This window comes from Eurytemora carolleeae, unplaced genomic scaffold (genome assembly GCF_000591075.1).
Source record: "Eurytemora carolleeae unplaced genomic scaffold, Eaff_2.0 scaffold529, whole genome shotgun sequence".
In the NCBI taxonomy this organism is placed as follows: domain Eukaryota; kingdom Metazoa; phylum Arthropoda; class Copepoda; order Calanoida; family Temoridae; genus Eurytemora; species Eurytemora carolleeae.
In genome coordinates this window covers 1,676-23,283 of record NW_019396573.1, presented here as the reverse complement: position 1 = coordinate 23,283, position 21,608 = coordinate 1,676, and the positions used below count along the sequence as shown (strand labels likewise).

At 31.9% G+C, this 21,608-nt stretch overlaps 2 protein-coding genes across 3 annotated transcripts; both read right to left on the bottom strand.

Moving 5' to 3' along the window:
• Positions 1-6,038: 6,038 nt before the first annotated feature.
• On the bottom strand, positions 6,039-13,880 carry LOC111705723 (glutathione peroxidase 7). 2 transcript variants are annotated; one of them, XM_023478369.1, is made up of 6 exons: positions 13,709-13,880; positions 12,188-12,308; positions 9,585-9,685; positions 8,688-8,745; positions 7,517-7,656; positions 6,039-6,257 (listed from the first exon to the last, which is right to left on the bottom strand). In XM_023478369.1, exons 1-6 carry the CDS (start codon positions 13,799-13,801, stop codon positions 6,204-6,206), a joined length of 567 nt encoding a protein of 188 aa, XP_023334137.1. In that variant the 5' UTR covers positions 13,802-13,880; the 3' UTR covers positions 6,039-6,203. The 2 variants fall into 2 exon arrangements, with proteins under 2 accessions (XP_023334137.1, XP_023334136.1); XM_023478368.1 differs by having other exon boundaries at positions 12,170-12,308; positions 13,709-13,846.
• Positions 13,881-14,647: 767 nt separating this feature from the next.
• Positions 14,648-21,373, bottom strand: LOC111705721 (zinc finger protein 184). The gene is made up of 9 exons (XM_023478367.1): positions 21,262-21,373; positions 20,942-21,022; positions 19,849-19,941; positions 19,023-19,187; positions 18,149-18,206; positions 17,559-17,620; positions 16,853-17,022; positions 15,375-15,493; positions 14,648-15,012 (listed from the first exon to the last, which is right to left on the bottom strand). Exons 1-9 carry the CDS (start codon positions 21,328-21,330, stop codon positions 14,834-14,836), a joined length of 996 nt encoding a protein of 331 aa, XP_023334135.1. The 5' UTR covers positions 21,331-21,373; the 3' UTR covers positions 14,648-14,833.
• Positions 21,374-21,608: the final 235 nt, after the last annotated feature.

The following is a 21,608-nucleotide window of genomic DNA, read 5'->3' as shown; positions in this document are numbered from 1 at the left end:
AGGTTTACAGGTTTATATTCCAGGTTTACAGGTTTATTTTCCAGGTTTACAGGTTTATATTCCAGGTTAACAAGTTTAAATTCCAGGTTTACAGGTTTATATTTCAGGTTTACAAGTTTATATTCCAGGTTTACAGGCCTGTATTTCTGGATTACAGGTTAATTTTTCAGGTTTACAAGTTTAAATTTCAGTTATACAGGTTTCTATTCCGGGTTTACGGGTTTAAATATAACTCAAGTTGACAGGTTGAAAGGTTTATGCATATTTCAGGTTTATAAGTTTAAAAAGTCAAAAGTGATTTTATTCGTAAATGTGGTTAAGACAGATTTTTTGGGATTTAATACTGGATATTTCAGACCGGAGATTTAACTTTATATCAATCTCAAAGGAAAATTTCAATTAAGATTTTTTTCCTTAGGGGGATTTTACAACTCAATAAATAGATCATTTTTGACTATGGTTGTATTAAACTTCTTTATAAAATCAAGAGAAATAATAAATATACAGTGAGAACCGTAACACGTGGAAAAGGAAGACGATATTAAATCAGTACTTAAGTTTATTTGCTGTTGTTAAAAAGCAAATAATCTTACCAGTAACTTATTTAATCACTTTTTAATGTAAAATGGGTTTGTTTACTCGTTGCTGTGTCTTATGTTCATTGGACTATTTTAAGGCAAAACTAAAGCCTATTTAGGTCATCTTCCACTTCTTTTGTTTTAATGTTTTCTATTATATCTTAAAGATACAAAAAGGCAGACCACATTTTGGAAATTCCAAAACAATGATCTTAAATTTTGAATAATTGAAATTTATCTTTAATTAGTTGCCAATCATTTAAATCCGCGAAAAAATATGATCTGGGAATGATTCCATTTGAGTTTTTACCGACAAAAAAAAAACTCAATTTTTTAAGATTTAATTTCATGCAATTAAACTCGGATTTTACACTGTGAAGTTCTAATTAAAAGTAGAAAACAAAGCATGAAGCTCAAAGGAAATTTAGCTTAATGTGAATGACCCTGTAGTGTAGTGTACAGTGTATTAAGAGAATGGAAGTACTAAAGAATGATGCTATGTCCAATAAAGTATCGAGCCTACACTGAAAATTGCGACTAAAGACAATTTTCTTCTTCAAATAAACTCACTCCCAGAAAATGTTTTTTCATTCTTTTTTAAATAAAAAAATTTGGGAAAAAATGTCTAAAATGTGTAAACCACTGCAGGTGGGTATGGAGGGGGCAAATATTAGCAATTGGCAAAGAATCACAATTAGGGGACAAGCATGCTCAGGGGAGACATGATCACTTCTGCCCCCCAGCTAGCTGAAGACGCTATACTGTAAGCTTGGTTTTGTAAATGTAAATATGTGGGGGGGGGGGGGTCGCTTAAATGTTAGTACTTTATTACTCTAAATTTGAGCAAATATTTCCTGTTTGGTTTCTAAAAATATTTATGTACCAAGGGTAAACCATTAAATCCTTCTCTATTACTTAAACAAACAGATCTGCCCCCGTCCCTCCTCAAATATTACGTCATAAATATAAGGTGTGTCAGCAAACAGAGGTTTCAGGGCTCTGCGCAGAAAAAGGAAAAAGTTTGTAAAATTTTTCTCAAAAATTTTAATATTTCATGACTGCGATTTGCAGGGCAGTAGGGGTGGGGCTATCTTTTTCGTCAGAAAGGATTTAAAACGGTATTTTTTAGTTTGCTAGAAAAACAAAACAAAATATATATGAATGCCTAAATAAGACAATAAAAACTTATCACAATTTTCTATGTAAGCTATAGATACGGTCAATTTTCAGCTGAAATTAATAGTTTCAAATTAGATTAAAAAAACTATCAAGAACACTATGTAGAAAACGTCTAATTTAAGGATAAGCTACCTTTACAGAAGCTCGACCAGTTACAACAAGATTGTATATTAAGGTTGATTACTCTCGATGCGCTCCTATGTATCCTAAGATAGATAGATAAAACCCTAATATGACGTCACTGATTATAGAGGCGAGAGTGACGTCATCTTAGGTTTTTATTTAGGAGACGACATTTTCCGTAAATTTGAGCATATTAAGAGTAACCAACCTTGGTTACGGCCTTGGCGATGTATATTTTAAAACACAAACAAGTTAGCCCCCCCCCCCCCCGGTTCCCTCTTTTATCAAAACAACCCTATTTTCACCTTAATTCCTCCCCTAACCTAAAGGATTAATAGAACTGACCCAAAATGATTTCTCCAATATCGGGTTCTATTCTTTCTCTAGTTAATCGGATTAGTTGAAGGGTATGGAGTTGTAAGTTGAGGAACCAATATTTATTTGTATAGGGTTAGATATCGATATACCAGATACCTCACTCTTAGAACATATTGAGATACAGGGTTACTCACAAAAAATGAGCCTTTAGAGACGATTGTACGGAACTCAGTTTGTCTTTGATCTTACATTTAAGGTTACCTGCAGGTTTAAACTAGGGGTATTTACCCCAGGATTCTAGGGGGGGGGGGGGTAAATAACCCCAATAACCCTCCTTATGGCCGCCACTGCATACTTCTTTGCCATTAGATACAGAATTAACCAAATCAAATCACCAGTTTGTTATATTAAAGAGTTTTATGCCGTCAGTAAAGTCTCATCCTTGGTGGGCAACCCTATATTTCTAGGTGTAAACTTTTTTAAAAATTATTTAACAAATGTTTTGTTTTTAGAGACGACGGACTGAGGCTTTAAATAGAAGAAAAAATGAATCAGAAAAATCCACGAAACCATTAACACCATCAGCGAATGTCAAGAAGGATCATTTTATCATTTACAGGAATATATTCAGTTCAAATCATTGTCATAATGGGAACTCAGAGGACTAACTTTGATTAAGGTATTCAGCCTTTTGTGTCATGTTGTCTCACTCTCAGCTCAATCTCCAGGGTGTGACAATTAGAAGGACCGTAAACGTTTTCTTACGTGACACTCCACACTACGATGGCAGTGCCGGATTCACAACGGTTTTGAAACATACTTATGTTTGATTTTCTTCTATCTCCATATACATTTAAAAGTTCTCCGAAAGCTTGTAAAAGTAAAGATTACTGCAAAGTTTTAAAACTGTTTGTCACAGGTTTGGTTTGTTCCTTGCGAAAATCCGCTAAATTGAATTAGTTTGAGAAGAACTGAATCTGTTGATCAGTGAAACGAAGAAGGAGAAATCTGGAATAGTCAACGAGCAGAAAATAGATTCGTATTTATAGATATTAAGTTTGGGGAGGTGGTCGTTTTCATGGTGCTTGGTTACTACCAATAACAACGGCGGGGTCCAGGGGTGAGGACTTAAAATGAGAAAAATAAAAATTCTCACCATTTGATAATCGAAAATAAATGATGAGGAATAAACCAGGGTCCCAAACGCATCAAATATCATTCCCCCTTGAAACATAAATCCAAGGAATCTAATAAAAGATATAACGAAAGTGGGCAGGGATGGTAAAACATTATAATTATGTGTGCATTTATGTGAAACTATAGCAACAAACAAATATAAATTGCCATTTTCTATTTCTTTGTTTAAGACAAAAATTTACCATCTTAAGATAAAAATCAGCTTAGTGTAAAACATATTTTAAAAGGAAAAGTTTTTTCTTTAAAAACCTAACTTTTTGTATCTACAGTCCCAGAACTTTAAAGACATCGAAAGAATTTATAAAATGTCGTCTTGAAAACTTTCAAATGGGTTTTAGTCTTTAATAGCTTAATCTCAGTAATTATGAGATAAAAATTAGCCTTCAAATATGCGGGAACAGTTTTAAAGAGCTCCATATAATCCCTGTTTCAGTAGGTTTAGAAAACCACATTTTATAAAGTCTTTCGATGTATCCGAAGTTCTGGGTAAAGGTTTTTTTGTAAAAAATGTAAAAAATCTCCTAATTATCATAGTCTGGCTGTCTAGAAACCAAGATTAGAAATTACAAGACACAATTTTCAGGTCTAAGATAAAGAAATAATGAACATACATGGGTAGTTATAGAACATCCAAACAAACAGGGGTAGATATAGAACATACAACATACAGGGAGTCCAGCAGTCGTCACCAGACACTAATGGAATGAGTCTCGTCTTCCTTCGTTCGTTTGTTCACCCATCCGTTCATCCGTTTGTTCGTTAGTTCTTTCAATAAATGAATGTATGTCGCTAACGAAATATTTCTTTAAATGTTCAGAGCTGGGAACTAGATACTTGTAATCCCGATCGCTTCATCTGGATATTCACAGTGGGTATTTTAAATTTGATGATCAATGCAAAATTTTATTTTATTTTTTTATAATTTAAATGGATCTTATGATTAAAAGACAGAAAGAAGATGACAATCATTGAAATAATTCTGAAAAACATAAATAACAAAGTTTTTTAAGATAAAAGATAAATTTTGTTTAAAGGGTCACCTACTTCAAGTTTGAGAAATTGCAGGGAAAATGATCTCTCGTTGTTGTGAGTATGATAAAACCTTCCCTTAAAGGGACAGTAAAGGAAAAATGAAAGGGGGTATAGACTGAAAGCTAATCACTTTAGCTCTTGATCTCGACCCATGAAAGTCATATCTGATGTTCTTGTCTCGAGAAATTGATATAAAACTGTGTCAAATCTATATGAAAATTAATATATATACAATTTTGTATAAAAGTAGTAGGTTTAAACAGATCATATTCAGCAAATAAGCAACCAATCTGAAAACGATGATATCCCAGAAAAAGCTAATTGTAATTTTGTTGAACAAAATCATTTTAAACTCCCCAGAGCCTTTGAAAGTCGTCTTTACCAGGTTTGCCAAGGATTTATTTCTCTGACGGAGACATACACACCAAACCCAACCCCCCCGACCCTGAAACTCAATTGTGTACCAAAACCGCTCATGTTAAAGTAAAATAAGTTAAAATATCAAGTGAAAACAATCTTTCTTCTTTTTTTTTAAACAAGCAATTATTTTCAGAAGACAATTATGTTTTAGTCACAAATCAATCACCTCTCTATTTCGAGTGTGTTAAGACCTAATAGTAAGTTACCCTTTCAAATACAATCATAATACTAGCAACGAACAATGTTCGGAACTTTTTTTTCAATAGTATCAACTTATCAGTTTATAAATATTTACTCCGCTCATTCAACAACCTTAAGCTGTATCCTTACCATTTGTGTTTCTTAAAGTTGATCATTTGCCATTTTTTTATTAAAACAAATACTCGCATTTTGTAACTCCAGAAACATTGTAATTAAATCATCCTTGTTTCAGGTTTGAAATATATTTTGCGACTAACAGTTTTAACACATCGGAGAGAGTCCTAGAGAAGCTTAATCACCTTGTGTATGCCTTTACAAATTTAGGTTTACTTTTATATTTGTTGTTTCTATTTTCAATAGATTTCATTCATAATATTATTTATACATCCGTATTGCTTGACCAGAAATTCCACCAATGGCAGTGCAGTAAAGTGGTCACGTGATACAGGCGGACAAACGTGACCAGTATACTGCTCTGCCATTGGTGATAGTTCTGGTCACGTGATTTAAGTTTCAGATTTTCAAAATTTTACATATATGAATTTTCGTATAATTTTAACACAGTTTTATATCAGTTTCTCGAGACAGGAACATCAGATTTGACTTTCATGGGTCGCGATTAAGAGCTAAAGTGATTAGCTTTCAGCCTATACCCCCTTTCATTTTTCCTTTACTGTCCCTTTAATGATAATTTTTATCTGAACTTCCTGTTTAGTCTTTGATTAGAAAATTAAAAATGTTTCTAAATAAATATTCTTTCAGTGCAATTTTCTAATTTCCTAATTAGACAGCTCGAGGCTTTATCTTTAGGAAATTAATAAGATTTAACATCTGAAAGTTTGACAATAAAATAAAAAGATTTAAAAATGAAATCGTGAATTTAAAGACAAAAGGAAAACAAGCGTATTTAATATTTTGTTCAATAACAACGATGTTGTTTAAAAGTACAATTGTGAATCTTTGGTGTACCAATTGTTAATATTTCCATCATAAGTTTACACACTTTTTATTATAAAAACCTTATATAAAGACAAATAATTACATTAACCAGTATAATATATCGCAGATCTGTTAAAATTGTAAAAGCATTCTAATTCAAGTAAGATTTGGTACAATACGCTTTTGTGCTCTGCTTCCATTTTATTTCGTGGATTTTCAGAGTTCATCGTGTGCAATTTCTTCAGCGCTTAGCGGTCTTTCCATCTGTACCTGATAAATTAATCAAGAAAATAAAATTAATTAAAATGGAATACATGTAAACTATTTTGAAGAGCCCTTTACGTAGAGAGAAGCATGTCCGAGTCAAAATGGTACTTTGTCCAATTAAAGATGTCAGAATGATTATGCATTTTATCCGCCAAAACGCCTTTGATTGTTGATAACTAAACTTTGTATCAGAAAAAATATATTTTGTTAAAGTCCTTTAAATCAGATAAAGGGGTTTAAAGGGTACCATTGTAAATCGGACACTCAGCTCAATAAATAAAAGGTCACTTGAAATTACGTCTACAGTCCCTTCTAGCTGGATAAAGATTTGTTAAAATCAACAACTGCAGATGTGAGTATAAGAAATATTACCCATTAGGTAGTTTAACTTTATAGGGTTCTAACTTTACTGACTTTGGATAAGATTAAGATAAAAAACCGACTTTAATTCCAGTCTTATTTTTTCCCCAAAAAATCTGAATCAAGAGTGCATTCATTAATTTTGATAAATGCAATCCTATTGACAGGTTTCTTTTCACAAAATTTAGGTTAAAGATTATTTTCAGTTATCTATTATTTGTTTTAAGCATTTTAGGGTTGGTTTTAAACAGTTTTTAGGATCCATTTAATTTTGATGCGGATCCGGATCAAGGTCATTTCTTTAAGATTTATTAATTTTTTTTTAACATAACAGAATTTTCAAATTTTTTGTCTTATTTTGTTCGCTTATTTTTATGCTAAAACTTAAAGAACCATTCAGAAATCAGGACATTTTTATAATCTCTTTTTTCCAATAGTTCAGATTTGGGTTTTGAGAGTACAAGTTTTTTTTTGCAGTTTTTGGCTGATATTTTGCGCCTTGCCAAAATCTTGCGGATCCTAAGCACTAGGTTTAAAATATATATTTTTTCTCCGTAAATAAATTTTAAAAAATTTAAAAATAAATAAATTCTATGGAAAGACACAGAAAGACAGAAATTTGACGTCTCAAAACTTGCAAAATCAAGGGGGAAGAAGAAAGAAAGATAAAAGTTTAGGATGATCAGATTTTTAAAAAGAGAAGAAAACAAATAAAACATAAATCTTAAAAAAGGGAAAATCAAGATAATGTTAAGTGAATTTTTAATTAATTCACAACGGTGAACTTTGAAGTACGGAAAAAAATCTTTTAAAAATCAACTTTTGCAGAAAAAGTCCCAAATTTTTGTGTATGTCACTTACTATTACGCAGACAGTCCCTTTAAACTTTAAAATTGAGGCACCTGAGGTTGGTCTAGATGATCTACAGCAGCTTGAACTACATCAAGGATATCATGTACAGGCACATCAGGTCCCCAGACCTGGAGTACCTCACCCTCACCTCCCACAAGATACTTGTAGAAGTTCCACTTCGGGCTCATACCTAGAATACGTAGTTCAGTTTACTCCTAGAACACGTTGTTCAGTTTACACTCAGAACACGTAGTTCGGATTATACCAAGAAAACGCAGTTCAGTTTACATCTTAAACACGTAGTACAGTTTACACCTAGAACACATAGTTCAGTTAACAGATAGTACACGAAGGACAGTTTTACATCTAGAACACGTTGTTCAGTTTACACATAGAGCACGTAGTTCAGATTACACCAACAATAAGCATTTCAGTTTACATCTAAAGCACGTTTACACCTAGAAAACATAGTTAAGTTTACACACAGTATACGGAGGTCAGTTTACACGAGCACACGTAGTTCAGTTTACACATCGTACAAATAGGTCAGTTTACAACCTGAACATAGAATAAGTAGTTAAGTTTACACTTAGATCACATAGTTCAGTTTACACTTAGTATACGTAGATTTGTTTACATCTAGAATACGTAGGTCAGTTTACATCTAAAACACGTACGTAGCTCAGTTCACATCAAGAATAAGTAATTCGGTTTACATCTAGAACACTTAGTTCAGTTTACATTCTGAACACATAGTTCAGTTTACCCCTAGGACAAGTAGTTAAGTTTACGCTTAGAACACATAATTCAGTTTACATCTAGAATACGTAGATTAGTTCACATCTAGAATACGTAGGTCAGTTTACATCTAAAACACATAGTTCAGTTTACACCAAGAAATAAGTAATTCGGTTTACATCTTGAACACTTAGTACAGTTTACATCCTGAACACATAGTTCAGTTTACATTTAAAACACGTAGTTGAATTTACACCCCTAGAACACATAGTTCAGTTTACACGAGAACGCAAAAGTCAGTTTAAACTTTAAAAAATATCAAAGTGTGAAAACTTGACAGCTGCTCTGCTGAAATTTGCCATCCCCCCCCCCCCCACAGCGAAAATTACTCCCCATCCCGACACCTGGGTGGATGGTGAAAAAACCCTGTAAATAAATTACATGTAAACTTGAATTGAAAACTAGAAGGAGAAGGTTTTAAACCTGAGGATTGAACCAGATATTTCCAAACTGGGTCAGCGTTCTTTCCAACTACTTCAACCTAAAATTATAAAAAACAATTTTAACAATAAAATAAATAAATAATTAGTAATTTTGAGATTTGAGACGATACAAAAACTTGATTAGTTTGTCTTGAAATCTACATGACAGAAACAATCTCAAGAGGTTTGGTCCATCATCATCGCCGAATTTAAAAACAAATATTATTTAGCTTTCTCTAACAATTTTATATACTGTATTGAACATATTGCATATTAAATTTAAAGGAACTCTAATGTAGAAATACCAAGGTTCCATCTTGAAATAAAAATACAGGATGTCCCACGAAACATGGCAATAGAAAGAGAGCTTGAAGGTCGGCTTTGGTCTTTTTTGCGGTATTTGTTAGCCTACGTTTACATGCCTGCTTCTTGAAACAATAAGTACTACAAAATGATCCTAGTTCTGGTATTTCTAAAAAGTGGTCTGCCTTTTTTGCGCTGTCAATATTATCGGAGATAATAAGAATTTTTCAGATGCGAATTGATCAATAAAGGCAAAATTGTTAAAATCTAAACAAAAAGTAACCAGATTTCTTAGATGTTTTGCTTAAATCCGGAAAATTCTGGTGACATATTAAGTCCTAAAATGGTCCCTGGACAGTGGACATACCTCATAAACAATATTGAATGATACTGAATACTAGTAAACTATGGTCCCTGAACCAACCTTATCCATTATATTGAATGATACTGAATACTAGTAAACTATGGTCCCTGAACCTACCTTATCCATAATATTGAATGATACTGAATACTAGTAAACTATGGTCCCTGAACCTACCGCATCCATTATATTGAATGATACTAAATACTAGTAAACTATGGTCCCTGAACCTACCTTATCCATTATATTGAATGATACAGAATACTGTTTAATAAACTCCTTTATCTGGTGCCTGGACCCTGGCTCCTGAGCTCCAAACTGGTTGCAGGGATACCCTAACACAAAAATACAAACTAAAAGATGTCTAAGGAATTATCAAAATGCCAACACTTTAAATTGACTTAAGTGCCGTATTTAACCGTGACAAAAATTGGTAATTTTTCAATTTGATTGTTTGGGTTATGTTATAATTTGTTTGAACAGCTGCTTATACACAGGTTGGCATTTTTCTCGTGTCTTTTATAGATTTATAAATCTAATCCAGTTTTGAATTAAACACAGCCTTTAAAGGGAGTGTCCGCGAAAAATGAAAGGGGGTATAGGCTTAATTCTATAAAAAAGCGCTTTTGATCGCTACTAATCTTACTTCTATCTGTTGCGTCTATAAGGAGAAAATTGTTAAAAACGACTAATACCGAAAAACGTAGTGTCCATACAAATTCAGAAAGATGCAACATACGACTTAAACCGTAAAAAAATCAATTTAATTTCAAAAAAAATCATTCAGATATTACAACCTATAGTCATCGATTATCTTTCGCCACATTTGTAAATAGTTGATTTTTCATAATATGTTTTAATTGTTATGATCTGAGAGTTACTTATAAAAACATTTATTCCTGTTTCGAGGATTTTTGGTAATGAAGACGACATTTTCATATTTTCCAGGAATGTTCGAAAACAAGTTGCAAGATAAATATTATTTAAAAAATAAAATCAGAACATATTATGAAAAATCAACTATATACAAATGTGGCGAAAGATAATCGATGACCATAGGTTGTAATATCTGAATGATTTGTTTGAAATTAAATAGATTTATTTACGGTTTAAGTCGTATGTTGCATCTTTCTGAATTTGTATTCCTTCGGTATTAGTCGTTTTTAACAATTTTCTCCTTATAGACGCAACAGATAGAAGTAAGATTAGTAGCGATCAAAAGCGCTTTTTTTTCGCATTAAGCCTATACCCCCTTTCATTTTTCGCGAACACTCCCTTTAAATCATCTCATAAAATCAGGGCTCCGAAGAAGATGTTTCACTACTAGACATCAGACAAACACATTTAAAGGAAATGTAAACGTAATTTCAAGGGACCCTGCATGAAAAGATGGTGATGCGCGATACACAACGGTACCCTTGAAACCTTTATCCATCAAGAACGTTGAATATTTTGCCGTTATCTTGGCTTAATAGAGTGATTCTGATATGGTTCAGTTATCTTTTCCTGCAGCAGAATGTGCAAGTCAGTTCTAGAGAGAAACCATTATTAAAATTATAAACATTGATATCTCATGATCAGCCAAATGTTTTGAGGGCACTGTTGAGAATCGGATATATGCCACTCTGTAAACTATTTTCATGATTTGTTTAAACGATTTAAAATGTTTCTCCCAAAGCCATAAAAAAAACTATTTTGATTTTTTAGCACAATATAGTTAAATATAGAACAAGATACATAATCAGAAGGAAATAAATAAATTTCTATTGAATTGATATTATGAATTAAATATATATAACCTATTAAAACAAATTAATGTTAGAAGACGACCTTGTTTATCATTAATCATTATCCATTTCAACGTTTAAAGAGTTTCTTCGTAATGTTAAGTCTCTTTGTAAACATTGCAATGAATGATTCACAACGGTACCCTTAAAACCTTTTTCTGATCAATAATGTGGAAGAAATTTTCGTTTTTCTAGGTTAATAAATGGTAAATTTTGATAGGAATATCGCAGAGAAACCACAATTGAAAATAATCGGTTTTTAAAATTATAAACAAATTGATATCTATTTCAGTGTTGATCAGACTAAGTTGTTATGGTTATCGTTTTGAATCCAGCATTGCAATATTTGCATGAAGGATCACATAGAAATACGCGAACAGTTCCTTTACGACACAATTTTATTATTTCTAGTTTATTATTCTACCTAGAATAGTAAACCTCCTAGTAGGTTTATTATCCTACCTAGAATAGTAAACCTCCTTGTTGGTTTATTATCCTACCTAGAATAGTAAACCTCCCTGTAGGTTTACTATCCTACCTAGAATAGTAAACCTCCCTGTAGGTTTAATATCCTACCTAGAATAGTAAACCTCCCTGTAGGTGTATTATCCTACCTAGAATAGTAAACCTCCCTGTTGGTTTATTATCCTACCTAGAATAGTAAACCTCCCTGTAGGTTTACTATCCTACCTAGAATAGTAAACCTCCCTGTTGGTTTATTATCCTACCTAGAATAGTAAACCTCCCTGTAGGTTTAATATCCTACCTAGAATAGTAAACCTCCCTGTAGGTTTATTATCCTACCTAGAATAGTAAACCTCCCTGTAGGTTTACTATCCTACCTAGAATAGTAAACCTCCCTTTAGGTTTATTATCCTACCTAGAATAATAAACCTCCCTGTAGGTTTATTATCCTACCTAGAATAGTAAACCTCCCTGTAGGTTTACTATCCTACCTAGAATAGTAAACCTCCCTTTAGGTTTATTATCCTACCTAGAATAATAAACCTCCCTGTAGGTTTATTATCCTACCTAAAATAGTAAACCTCCCTGTAGGTTTGAGTAGCTGATATAGTTGTTGTAGTGCTGTATAGTGTGAATCTGTGTACCCGCATTCACTTGCTACATTTACTATCAGAACTACCTTTCCCGCAAGATCTTCCAACTTTAACTAAAAATAAATCTTTGAACAGGAAGTAAAATTTTTTTTTTTAAAAACTTTAATCCCAAATGAACTTTGCACCGGTGTCCTACCACTGAGTTCATTTTTTGCCCATACAAAGTTAATAATTTTCCCATGAGTTAAAGGAAGATTACATCATTTTAATTTTTTAAAATTTTTTCTTGAAAAAACAGCATTGAAAATATCAGATCTCGAATCTTAATCTTCGGAAATTTTTATGGGATGACGACATTTGAAATTCATATCCTTTTAAACAAGTTTTAATCCAATAATAAAACATTTAAGAATGTAATCCATATTTAATTAAATTGGCATACAGGAAACCAAAAAATCTACAGAATTTACAGAATCTCACAATTCATTTACGAATTGACATTTTATCTCAAACAAATAGATCGGTCAACCACCATGATGTGTTAGACAATATTTTTTCTTTCTTATAAATACATATTTAATGAAGTAATTCTTAAAACAACAGAGGCCATTCCTTTCAACATTACAGTGGTCGACCAGACAACATCTCTCAATTGTGATCTTATAATTTATCAGATAAGAACTTGGCGTAAGACGTCTAGCGGCGTGACTATCGTCCTCCAAAGTAAGACCACTGTTCATACATTATTATATGGAGAGAACGGGCTCTGAGGAGAGTACATTTAAAGGAAAAACATATGTACTACAAACAGTAAAATGGGTGTCGTCTTCTTTCTTTATAAATAAAATTTCACTTCATATTTTATAACCTGATTTGTAATTATCTATTTTATAGATGCAAAAAACTTTAAGACACTCTTTGTCCGAATGCCACATTAACTTGTTTTGTTTGCTTTCCAAAATTTAACTTAGAAATAAGACAAATGACGATTATATACAGGATTTAAGGTATAACACGAGGATATCTTATTCATTGTTGCTCAGATAAAGATCTAAACGTTACTGTTGTAAATTGAGCATTCTTTAACCCTATAAAGGCTGGAGAGTCTGAAACTATTTATAGCGATACAGGCGGACAAACGTGACCAGTNAAAAATTAAGAGTGCTAGGAAAAAAATAGAGGGGGGGGGCGTCAAACGCCACCCCCCAGCCTGTTTAAGATTAAATGGGGGTCACTAGAAATTGCGTCCAGTCCCTTTAAAATGAAAACGTTGACCTTATTTCCGTTTACAGTCCCTTTAAATTGAAAATATTGACCTTATTTCCGTTTACATTCTTTTTAAAATGAAAATGTTAACCTTTCTTCCGCAGTTCCCATGAACTAAAAATGCTGACTTTATTTCCGTTTACAGTCCCTTTAAAATGAAAATGTTGAGCTTTTTTCCGTAGTTCCCATAAAATAAAAATGCCAACTTTATTTCCGTTCACAGTCCCTTTTAAATGAAAATGTTGACCTTATTTCCGTTAATATCTAAGGACGAGAAGGAATGAAATTGTTCAGAATTGGTGTAGCAGCCAATAGCTAGGAGAATAAATAATTTGATCATTTTAAATCTGAAATTTTATCTTCTTTTTTTACTTAGTGTGAATTTCCTTGAAAATAGTTTCGCTCTCTCATCATAAAAAAAAGAGTATTTTGGAAAATTAGATTCTGAGAGGTAATCACACTTAATATTGATGTCAGTAAAACATTATTTTTTTGGTGAAAAGTAACAAATATAAAAAACTTGCAAAATTACCTATGAATTTAATATGGATTCTTTAAAAATTCCTTAAAATAAAGTGGTGTTGTGTATATATGAATTGAGTGCAGCTATTTAACAGTAAGTCTTTAAGTTTTGCAAATACAAGTTTTGTATACAGGGTGTCACACCAAACATGACAGTAGAAAGACGACTTGAAGGTCATCTTTGATATTTAAATTTATTTGTGACATTCAGTTGTCAACCTACTTTACCATGTTTGATTTTTGAAATAATAACCACAAACTTCTCATAGTCCTGGCTTTTCCAAAACGTGGTCTGCCTTTTTAGTGCTGGAGATATTAAGAATTTCCTTTGGATTTCAATTTTGTTAAACAAAAACCAAAATTGTCGAAACCTGAACGAAATTTTTCATATTTCGGGTAATATTGAAAGCACAAAAATGGCAGACGCTATTTTGGAAATGACAGGATATTATATTATCTCTAGATATTTTTCTTCTAAAATTAGGTTGACAAAAACAAATTGTACCAAAAATCAAAGACGACCTTAAGTCATTTTGCTACTCTCGTGTTTCTTGAGACACCCTGTACATGAATAAATTAAATTTGTTGGGGAAAAATATAAGAAACTAAATGGAGAACCCAGAATTTTTTAACCACGCTAAGACTCTTCCATGACTCTTTCGAGTTGAGTTAAAATTTTATGCATTTTGGATAAGAGTTTCCATCAGACATACAAACAAACAGAACTTGATTATTACTTTATATATATAGAAAACATATCACAATATTGGCAAGAATATGAGATTAATCTAATTTACACGGGTTTGATCTTAATATTGCTTGGCCGGTTATTAAATCAGTTTGATGAAGTTCACGTGAGCATAAGATCCGTTGGCCAATTGGAGATGAAAGTTGGTTTTATTTGCCGATCTCTAGTCGATCTCTCGTCGATCTCTCGCCGATCTTTTGTCGATCTGCAAATATGTCGACTCAGGTTACTTTTTGTGTTAAAGCATTTTCCACACTCTTCGCACATAAATTTTAAATCTCCTGAAAAAATATTTTTAAATGATCATCGTGAAAATAAAGTCATCAAAATTAACTATTTCAAAAATGTAAATAAATATGTAAAATTATTTTGGAATTTAACCAAAACGGAGAAACCAAATCTAGTCAATGAGTTGGTATAGCACAGAAATATCCTTAAGATACATAGCTTGCAAAACGTTAGTGGTCAGTTAAATAGGATATGTACTAGGGATTTTAGTAGTAAATAAAAATGCAATGGTGAAAAGGGAAAATAAAGTAACAAGTAAAAAAGTATCAATAAGGGTGGAAAAAGTTGCATAATGGACTTGGGGTGGGGAAAAATTCGTGAAAATATGTACCCCAAATATGACGTGTTTATGTACCTGTATGTAGTCTTTCATGTGTTTTAAGGTTTTGTTTTTGATTGAATGTTTTCTCACAGATGCCACACTGGTATAGCTTCTCAGCACTGTGAGTCCGCTGATGGGACTTCAGTCCAGAACTACAAAATGGCGGGACATTAATCTTCTTAAATTTTTTTAAAAATTTCAGTGATCTTAAAATCCGAGCTTACACAACAGCTAATCAAGGGCGTATACAGAAATAAATCTGGGGGGGGGGGGGATTTGAACTGTAAATTCAAAACATTTGGCTTCTTGGATAAGTAAAAGATATTTTAAAGGTACACATACAGTCCAATTACCTTGCATGTATTATACTTTATCTCTCTTAAACAAAACTAGCAGAAAAAAGCCTTGTTTCTAAAAACTCAACATTTTACTATAGTGTTATGTTAGTAATAATTAGTATTTAAACTAGAGAGAGTAAAAGACATTTTTAAAAATAAAAAACTTAACTTAAGCTTAAATTCTATGAGATGAAAAAAAGGGCAAAGGTCCAGAAAACAATTATGACTTGTAAAAGTTACTGTTTTCAAAAAAAAGTACAATTATAATCTATAAAATGAAGTTCTTCGCTTATTTATATGTTTGCTATAGCTGGCCAAACGGCTGAATCAAACGGGCAGAATTTTAGTGAGGAAACTTATGGATACCCTTGAGGATGGCATAAGCTAAATAAATCATAAATTTTTGTTTAATTAAATTTTCTAAATTCCACGGGCAACACCTGGCACTTCAGCTAATTTGTAATTAAAAGAAAGATTACAAAACGGCGGAGCAATGAATAAAGTAAATTGAATCCAAATTAAAAAAACAAAAAATGGTCTTTTACTACCTCCAAACTCATGCCTTCGTGGCTTGGCATTTAAAAATAATTGTTTTACTTCGCTATCCCTGATAGCGCCCATCAGATTAGGATGAATGTGCATTCTAAATAGATTTTCATTCGGACTTCTGTCATGGTGGCTTTGGTCCACGTATACAATCTTCTCAGTGCGTTGAATGAACAGCAAACTAATTTTTTTTTCTGTTCTTCACTCTTGAGTTTAAGATTTGAAAAGTGTGAAAGCTCTGAGTTCTAGGGGGGGCACTGCCCCCTTGCCCCCCCCCCTGTATACGCCCTTGCAGCTTATAGTTGACTAGAGCTTTCTTTGGGTAAACATTGTCAATAATCGATTTTATTAGTTTAGTAAAATAACAAACTTATATATTTGACATTAATTACTCGATTATAATTCATTGATATTAGAATTCATTTAAAATGATACCGATTTGCTTTTTATTGGTATTTGATAATTTCGTCCATAATTAATATTTGATTAATTGATTGGTTGTAAACATATTGATGAGATAAATTAATTGCTACTTGGCTTATTAACGAATTGATATTGATTCATAGAATACTATTTGATCAATCAATTGATACCTGTTTGATTGATTGATTAATATTTCAAGTTTACCTAAATGTGAAACTTCTACCACAGTCATTGCAGGCGAAAGGTTTCTCCCCGGAATGTATTCTCATGTGATCTATCAAGTGACATTTCTGAAGAAACCGTCTGTGGCACACATCACAGGGATACTTCCGGTTTCCTGTATGACTTCTCTCGTGGTGGTTTAAATGTCCAACCTTATAAAAAGTAAACAAAAACTAAATAAAACGGAAAAATATCAATAGAGAAAAATAAAGAGATTTCAAAGAAATGACATTTCTGTATAGGCGAAGAAAAAATGCTTTAAATAGTTCAATTCTAGTCATAAGCAATACCAATTGAATTTCAGAATAATTATAATAAATTAACCAACAAAATAAAAAAGCCATTGAATTACTGAATTCTCCATATTATGCAGATAAACGGATAAATTTGATTCCTCATGTGATGGTTATGCCCTACAGGGACAACATTAATTGAGGAATCAAGCAATGATCCTTAAATTAAAAGTGCCCGCATCGAATATCGAGATCATGATTAAATCCGCAAAAGTTGGGACCTCAGAGCTGAAAACTTTAGAATGGTGGATATCGAAATCAGTGCTTGATCTCTTTTTCTTAATCTCGAGATTAAATAATGCTTGTTCTCCTCTTGTTATTAATCTCCAGATTAATTAACCGATTGGGATTAAGGATATCCCATTCTAAAGTTTTCAGCTCTGGTGGATTTATACCTGCTTAAACTTTTTATGACAGAGTGTGCATTTGTATGGATATTCTCCAGGATAAATCTCTCCTAAAATTATTTAATATTTAAGAATGTACAATATACACTGTACAGTATATATACCGTAAGGATACGGTTTTATACTTGGATTTCCATCGGAAAATTTACAAGTTTAAAAAAATTGAACCATGGAGATTGGAGAGTACTACAACGTCTTAAAGATCGTTTTTTTTGGGACAACCTGTACATTTTATCGAGTAAAAGGTAACGATTTTAAAATACAAAGTATCTGATCATCATGGCCCTCATGACTGGTATTGGCCTAGATGTATTTCAAAATATGTGAAAATATCTGTTGAATTTAGAGAGTATTTACAGAAAATATGTGTTAAATTTAGAGAATATTTACATAAAATATCTGTTAAATTTAGAGAATATTTCCAGAAAATATGTATTGAATTTAGAGAATATTTCCAGAAAATATGCTTAAAATTTAGAGAATATTTAAAGAAAATATGTATTAAATTTAGAGAATATTTACAGAAAATATGTGTTGAATTTAGAGAATAACAAAAAAATAACATTACTTTTAATTACCTTTGTACGCTTTACGTGTATATCTTTCTGTCAGATGTTCAGAACTGTTATTTTCAGTCTAAAAGTTCAATATCATATTTTAGACAATTAGTAAAATTCTAAATTCAGTTTTAAAATTCTCAACTGAATAGTTTCAATTTGTCCCAGTGAAGGGTGAACATTTAGTTTAAAAAAAAAGAAAACGTACAGTTTATATGTCTATATATATATAAATCTGCGAACCTTTTTTTCTCTCAAAATCAAAAGTTCAAATTTTTAGTTCTAGTCTTATTTTTAAGAAAAAGTTATTTAAATTCTCTCGTTCCTTTCTTCTCAGTTTATTCTAAAGTATTAATACGCTGTTCAGTTGAGACCTTAAGAACCATTGAAAAATAATTTTTTCTGTCAAAATAATACCAGAACTGAAAATAGGGAATTTTTTAATTACAATTTTGGAAATTTTCTGAGATTCTGTGATTAATCTTTATAAAATTTTAGATTTCGATAGAAACAATTTATTCACACATTTTTGTTTTTCTGAACTTTTGATTTTGAGGGAAAAAAGGTTCGTGGATTTTTTTGGGCCATTAAAGTACCAAAAAAATTACAAATTTTCAAAAAATGTTGAAAAAACACCATACAGGAAAGTTGCACAAAAAAGGTACAATTTTGCACCAGGCGCCGCAAATCACACTTTTTTTTAACTCACCCTGTATTTGTGTATATCTAAATAAACAATAGAAAATGTTCTAGACTTATTTTATTTAAACATATATATTGGATGGCAAATATTAAAAAAATGTGTGTAATGAGACAAATATGAAAATTAAATAATAAATATACTCAAATCTATAAAACATTCGAATGCTCCGCCACCCCCCCCCCATTTATTTACCTTGGATAAAAGGAAATTTACATCTTCTGTTTGAAGAGGATCTTCTAATTCTTCCTCTTCTTCCTCGTTCTCCTCCTCCTCCATGTCCTGCTCCTCTACAAGGATATCCTGGTCCTCCTGATCTAGGACCTCCTGCTTCTCTTCACCAAACACAAGGTGTCGAACCTGTTAGCGATATAATTAAAGGGACTGTTCGTAATTCTAAAAGACCTTTCATTTAAGAGTAGCCTATCCGACTCCCAACGGCTTTAAACTTTTGCTCTAGAAACCATGCGGAAAATACCTTAAGTTATCTATCTTAAAAATTTACAAACTCTGTCAATTTCTATTCTAGAAATTGCTGCATAAACCTTAAATCTACAAGAATTTTTTTTATAGAGAAAACGCAATTAAAATTAATAATTCTTCTGTTCAGAAAAAGGTTTAAGTGGTATCATTGCCAAGCTGTTAAACATCTATAAATCTAAGATTAATTGAAATTACGACATTCTTGACAGAAGATAATGCTGGGAAGAAATAAAATAATAAATGAACAATGCTTTACTATATAAAAAAGCTCTTCGCGCATATGTATGTATAGCTTGCCAAACGGCTGGACCAAATTAGCTGATTTTTGTTATGTTATCAATGGGTACCCGGGGGGTGACATAGGCTAAAAAATATCATTTTATTTTGTAAAGTGTTTTAAAACCTGGGCGCCGCCGAGTCCTTCACACAAGCTGTAAATAGGTTATTAACAAAGCCATAAAAAAACTCGTTTTAAAATTAAAAACGTATTTTTCTTGTATAGGATAATCAGCTTAGATTTGACATTGATGAATCCAACCTGAGCTAGGGTATAGTCAGGTAGAAGAACAAAATTGTCCAAGCTCTGTTGGAATTGCAACGAAGTCTCCAAAGCGGGGAAAATCAACCCTACCTAGAAAACATTAAAATCAATCCAGGGGTATATATTTTCTTGAATATCCATCCACTAATCATCATTTTGGTATATGTTCATGAGGATATTGTTTCACTGAATTGGGGAACTGAATGAATTTGTGGGTAAAAAGTATCAATTATAAGGATCAAAACTTCCATTTTGATCATCCCACCCACAGAGGAAGGATTATACATGACGATAATTATACACCCCCTATTCAATCCTAAATCTTGTAGAGTATATGTATATATACTGGAAAAGAAAAATAGGACATCGTCTGTTAAATTTCCACCTTCTTTGATATTTTTCCAATTAAATTCTTTAAATTTCCCTGATTCAGAAAATGACAAAAATAAGTCCGGGCCGCAAAAAAATTGAGAATATTTACAGAAAATATGTATTAAATTTAGAGAATATTTACAGAAAATATGTGTTGAATTTAGAGAATAACAAAAAAATAACATTACTTTTAATTACCTTTGTACGCTTTACGTGTATATCNGGTATGAAAATAAACGACACTTTTCTATGTTATGTTTGCAAAAGAATCGAAGAAAGCAACGACGATTTTACAAAGATTAACGGCGCGAATAAAAAAGATGCTTAAAAATGCCCGTTTTGCTTATAACCTATATCTTTTTTATAACTCATAGAGCCTTTTTTTTTAACAAAACAAATAAATCTATCATTTTTTATTTTTAAAAGTCGAAAAATACTAACAATCCACCACCATGTTATATTAAATATAATGTAAACAATAAAAATGTAACTTTCCTTTCCCTATCCTGTTTCTTTCCTTTTCCTTTTCTTATTCATATTTTTTTTAGAATTGGAGGTATCAAATAAATTATTTAATGATTTCCAAGAATTCTTAAGGATTAATTCCCACAACCTCTTTTTGAGGTTTTTAAAGATTTCTCCTGAAGCACTTAATTTTGTATGTTTTTGTTATATTTCATAAATACATAGTTACTTTCTTCTTTACTTAAACTCTTACTATTAGTTTAGGTAGAGTTAATGATAATCCATGTTTACAGTGTAGAGTAGTATCCTGGTATAACGAACTAGTCCCGTAAACCTAGAAAAAACGAAAAATAAATATGTAGTCAGGCTAGGGGGCTGGGCCCTGCGGACACAAGACCAATTTTATACATATGTTAATGTTACAAATGAGATGTACAAAATTGAAAGGAGGGGAGCAGGGTCTGAAAATCGTTTACTAGGACATTAATATTTATTTCAGGAAAAAAAATGGAATGTATGTCCCAGGGGAAGAGGAGAATTAGGAACATTTTCTCATTTCCAAATATATAGTACCTGTATAAGATATTGAAGAGAGTAGGGTTTCCGTGTAGTTCGTATTCTCATATAATCTTGCAAACTCATACTTTCTAGAACATGTAAAGATACATTTGACAGGGCATGAAAACAGGGACGTAAGGGAGAAAATAATACATGCATTACTTTACTTACATCATAAGATAAAGGTTCATGGTGGGTAATTTCCCGAGGAACGATTTATTGGGAAGACTTTTAAGTACACTTGTACTTTTAAAAACCGGTTTTATAATTCCATGTTCAATCATTGACCAGAGCTGGGAACTTTAGAATGGTGGATATCAAGATTAATGCTTGATCCTCTCTTTTTGATAATCTCAAGATTA